Consider the following 5054-nt stretch of genomic DNA (forward strand, 5'->3'; position numbering starts at 1 on the left):
CCAGCACCTCGATCGCCATCGCTCCAACGGCGCCCCCGGCCCTCTCGTTCGCCTTCTTCGAGACCACCCAGGCGGCCCTCCGCCGGAGCGCTCAACTCGCCGCTACCCCTCTCTCGCCCCGCTGACGCCTCTGCCACCATCGCCCGTTATTCTCGCTCACGCCTGCCGCGTCTACGACGACTTTACTGTCCTCACGCCTCCCCTGCCGCTCACCGCTCTGGCTCTCGACGCGGCCGCCACTGCCGGTGTCATCCGCCGCCTCCATCGCGAGGCCCAATACTCTCGCGCAACGCGCTCCCTTACGAACAGCCCGCTCGCAGACCTCAACGACCCCGCTACTCCTGTGGCCCTCGACGACCTTTAGCCGGCCCCATCCGCACACATCTCGTCCCGCTCTCCCCTGCCGACCTTCCCCTTCCGCCGGACATTGGAGAATCTGCGGTCCTCTGAACAGTCGGCTCCTTGCATCCGGGATCCCTCGTCGACGACGTCGTCGACGACGGCATTTCTGGGCATTGCCGTTTGTTCTGTAAATCAAATTCTGACAGCGTGGCCACCCGCACAGTTGGGGGCGATGACGATGCCACACGCAGCGGCACAATTGCGGTGGCTGGGCCAACTGCTGCCGCTTCACAGTGCCGGTGCGCAAGACCTTCTCACAAGCCAAGCTAAGCCATGCCCAGCCCAGCCAAGCCAAGCCGCCTTATCACACGATCCGTCGTGTAGTAAGGCGGCTTGGCCAGTCTGAAGCTCCGCCGGGGCCCACACTGCGTCCTTCCAAAGTACGTGCGCATTATCTCCTGTGTCGCGGCCTTACTTTCCCGAAGCCTAATCTAATTGGCGTCTGCTCTCCTCTCTTCCTGGGAGCAAGGGAGAGCAGGCGCCTGTTAGATCGTAGATCAGGTTGGACCAACTTTGAGCTTCACGTCGTTGTTTGCTGGTCCCAGCACTGCAACCTACATCCTCCTCCACATCGCGGCGCAACGTGCTTGGCTCGTCGTCACCACAGCGCCGCCATCGACACAAACTCGGGCGGACCACGTACATCGGGCGTCCCCCTTCAACTCCACTCCAACCGCTGCCCGACCGCTCGAGGCTCTTGCTACTGCTACTGCGACATCCGCGAACCGACGTGCGCCGCCCATTGCACAAAATGGCAATTATGTAACACTCCACCACCTCACCCTTGTACACGTACATACAGAGGAAGAGCCATTCACATTCAAGAGCTTATACAAAGTATCTCAACCGTTAATATGATGCTCCAAGGTCAGCTTCCAAGTTCTCTTTGGCAAATGATCGAAAAACACTAGAGCCACTTTTCCAACAATAAATGTCGTGTGTCGAACAAACGCCCACGCACGTCGCGCTATAGAGTACTGCGCTAGGCGGAAATGAAGCCCAAAGAAAATCGCACGATTCCCTCATTGTTGCAAACCACAAGTATTCCAATCCACGCATTTCCAGTCGTTTGTAAAAAACCCTTCGTATCATTTGCTTATCTCCCTCCCCTTTCGATTGCACCCGCCAGCTCCTTGAGGGCGCTTCGAAAAGAATGAGTATCCCATATAGAGACCAACTGTACCGTGCTGAAACGTAGATTTTACACTCGAGTCTCGCGGCGTTTGGAATCTTCGCCAGTTCTTATGTCCAACCAGCTCGGTATCTCGCCCAGCAGCTGTCAGCAGGTGCGAGAACATGCTGTCGACCACTACCTCTAGAACGGAAACGCAAAACATGGGCAGGGCACAACTGGGCTCCCACCACGTTCAGGGAGCGAGTTGGAAAGCACTATAGAAACCTTGCTTCTGAGATGTAGTCGAGGAAAACGAGGAAACTATACGGACGCTCACAGAATGTTGGTTCGGAAATGGGGCCTCTTTTACGCCCTAACGGTGGTGGTGGAATGCAAGCAAGTGGCGATCGAATACCTGGTTTTACAATCAAGTGCGAATGCACACAGATGCTGGGTTTGAGATGCGTATCTTTTAGAGCTGCGAGTAAAAACACTTGTGAAAGTAAAGTTTGATTACTTCTTGATTGCTGGGGCTGACAAACATGATTGGTTCGGGTGTAACAAGAGGGGATATCGGCGGTGATCGTTGGAAGAGGACGTAGTTGGTGGGGATGAGGTTCCTCTAGCCACTGCCGCATAGAAGTGCAACAGGCAGTCTTTTCGACATCCTTGGCAAGGCCAGAAAGGAAGAAGACCGACTGCTCGGATCGCGATCGGAGCGCGCAGTCTCCCACTCTTCCGCTCTCTGACACGATCGCCGGCATACAGGGTCTCGCACAATCTGGAGAGGGATATCTCATTGTACTACGTGCACATTGAAAATGAAACATAGATACGAAGCGATCCGTTCAAGTTGTCAAGTTCTCGCATCTTGCGCCTCGCTCTCGGAGCTTGAGTCGTCAACCCTACTTGTCAAGTTCTTGCGCATTACACATAATACTAGTGCGTGCGTGTAACCCGAGCGGGGGCGGAGGTGGAAGCGCAGGACACTACTAAGGCGAAATACGGCACGACCGAACGAAGCTGCTTAACCGGTTCGGGGTGATGAATCGTAATCCTCATGGGGTCGTCTTTACTCGTCGTCGCCGTCCCGTGGGTCTAAGTACCGCGGATGACAGACTGTAATGCGGACAGTCTGTCCTTGTGGTCCGTCACGGGGTTGTCGGGGATGCCCGTGGATGGCACCAGCGACCAACCACAACAGGTCAAATGAGTGTTGAAAGCTAAAGCGGCGACGGGGCGAGAGCAAAAGGACTCCTCCGGTGCGCCACCTCGACAAGTCCTGATTCCGTTCTCCGTTCCGGGTGCAGCCTGAGGCGGGCGCCCTAGCGCCGGCCGCTGCCTCTGAGTTCATTGTCCCGATAAAGGAGTTGAACTCAGCATCGGCGATCTACCCGTCGCTACCGGACGGTAGGAACCACGTCTTTATCCCATCTTCTACAGGGATCTTAACGAAGGGAAACTCGCCTTGAGCCTCGGGTTTCCCTTCTGCTCTCCCCGACGGCACCCGCCATCTCCGTTCGGGAGAGTGCTCTTGCTGACTTCTGAAATCGTTCAGTCTCCGTCTTCTGTGACCTCATTTATCTCAGCATCGCGCAGCGCAGCAAGATTCTCTACAGCCTCGGAATGGTTGTCCTCTTTGATGGCCCTCTCATACAATCTGCATGCACGATCTGTATCCCGCTGGACTCCTTCCGCTCCATCGCGTAACAGATTTCCCAGTTCCACCATTGCGTCTGTATCGTTGCTCTCTTCAATGGACATCTTAAACAGCTCAGCTGCGCGCACCAAATTGCAATCCAAATCCTTTGCCCCGTCTCTCAGCAAGATACCAAGATTGTACATCGCAATGCCGTTCCTGCCCTTCGATATTGCAAGCTCATAAAGCTCCATTGCGCGTACCGCATCGGCTTCTACTCCGTCTGCACCCTCCTTCACCATCAGTCCTAGATTGTTCATCGCCCCGACATGACCATGCTCATTGATTGCACGCTCGAACAACTCCTTGGCTCGTACCGCATCCTTCTCGACCCCCTCCCCTCCCTTCTCCAACAAACAACCTAGGTTGTACATCGCAGAGCAGTTAGTGCCTTTTGATATTGCAAGCTCATAAAGCTCCAATGCGCGTACCGCATCGGCTTCTACTCCTTCTGCGCCGTTATGCAGCATCAGTCCTAGCTTGTTCATCGCGTAGACATCATCATGCTCCTCAATCTGGCGTTCCAGAAGAGCCTTTTCCAAAATGTTAACAGTACGCACGTCGTACTCGGTCACCTCACTGTCCGTGAAGAACAACTGCTTCCGACGGATAGCCACTCTTTGCCCTCGTTCCGCTCCAAGTATTTCTTCAAAACTGCGACAAAGACAATCCAACTTATCCAATCTCAGTGATCTTGCTATCAACCTTCGCATCCATATGAGGCAGCTTCGTACATCCTCAGGTATACTCAGATCTACTGCGCATTTCAGAAAATCCAGAACCACATCCACGACATAGTTGTCAAAAGCCGATTTCTCCACAAGCTCTTGTAATAATGAAAACAACGCTTCAAACTCTCTTCCACCCCCCTTGACCCCGCCACTCCCCTTTCTGCTCACAAAAACACTGTGGAAAAAAGCTAGCACCAATTCTCCAGCTCGTCGCCTGTTCGTCAATATCATGTGTTCTGTCATCTCCTCACTCGAGTCGGTGAGGAGCTTCACGCATCTCTGCAACGCGTTCATATCACCATGCTCCAGTGCAGCAACCTTCAACAGAAAAATGGCTCTTCGGACCTGGCCCAACTCTTCCCCAATAACATTTTCGCCTTTTGCTGGCAGGTTCTTCGCAAACTCTTCATCTTCATATACTCCATCCCTGACTGAGCTCAAGCAACCTGGCGACTTATCAACCAGTGCTTCTCCTACTATCAAACATCCGTCTTGTAAGGCCTCGCGGTCATTGTCTTCGTACACCGCGAACCTTCTCTCCCCGACGGCTTGGGTGTACAATGTCGTAATGTTCTTCTTTCTAACAACGAGATCACCGTGTCGCATGCTCACTTCAAATTTCGCAAGAACTTTGTCCCCTTCTAGCTCAAATCTGCATTGCTGGCTTCGAAACGGTTCCCATCCCGACCACATCTCAACCTCTGTCCCCGTTTTGTGTGCTCTTGGCTTTACACTCACGATGCCTGACGTCATATTCCGGTGCCCGGCATGCAAGTCTGGCGAACACATACCATGATTCTTCTGCCATCGCCTCAATCCCTCCATACGTCCCAACGCTGCCTCCCGCCACCATCCCCACTCAAACCGCTCATCTCGCGATGTCGCCCCCCGGCACAACCGTACTCTCACTTTGCATCCTCTATCGCCCGCTCCACCTCTATTGCTCCTATCGTCATCGTCGCCCACTTGTACCTGAAGCCTCATTCTCTGAGGCCCACAAATCGGCACTATCACAAACATTTCTTCGCTCCGTTTCTTCCTCTCTTCTTCCGCATCCCTACCTCTTTGCTCATTCCCGAATGATACTGACACACTATCTCGATTTTCC

The 5054-nt window shown here is 53.9% G+C and overlaps 2 protein-coding genes; both read right to left on the minus strand.

Annotated features, from left to right (window-relative positions):
- Positions 1-1108: 1108 nt before the first annotated feature.
- CHC_T00003167001 (hypothetical protein) lies at positions 1109-1428 on the minus strand. XM_005714319.1 is given in 2 exon segments: positions 1109-1251; positions 1252-1428. 1 exon segment carries the CDS (start codon positions 1426-1428, stop codon positions 1252-1254), a length of 177 nt encoding a protein of 58 aa, XP_005714376.1. The 3' UTR covers positions 1109-1251.
- Positions 1429-2563: 1135 nt separating this feature from the next.
- On the minus strand, positions 2564-4699 carry CHC_T00009260001 (Sel1-repeat containing protein). XM_005714320.1 is given in 2 exon segments: positions 2564-3070; positions 3071-4699. 1 exon segment carries the CDS (start codon positions 4697-4699, stop codon positions 3071-3073), a length of 1629 nt encoding a protein of 542 aa, XP_005714377.1. The 3' UTR covers positions 2564-3070.
- Between the last annotated feature and the right edge of the window lie 355 nt (positions 4700-5054).

Source organism: Chondrus crispus, genomic scaffold (assembly GCF_000350225.1).
Source record: "Chondrus crispus Stackhouse genomic scaffold, scaffold_177, whole genome shotgun sequence".
Classification (NCBI taxonomy): domain Eukaryota; phylum Rhodophyta; class Florideophyceae; order Gigartinales; family Gigartinaceae; genus Chondrus; species Chondrus crispus.

Excerpts from the sequence above, each read along its gene's own strand:
- CHC_T00003167001 (XM_005714319.1), bottom strand. The coding sequence starts at position 1,428 with ATGAGGGAATCGTGCGATTTTCTTTGGGCTTCATTTCCGCCTAGCGCA.
- CHC_T00009260001 (XM_005714320.1), bottom strand. The coding sequence starts at position 4,699 with ATGACGTCAGGCATCGTGAGTGTAAAGCCAAGAGCACACAAAACGGGG.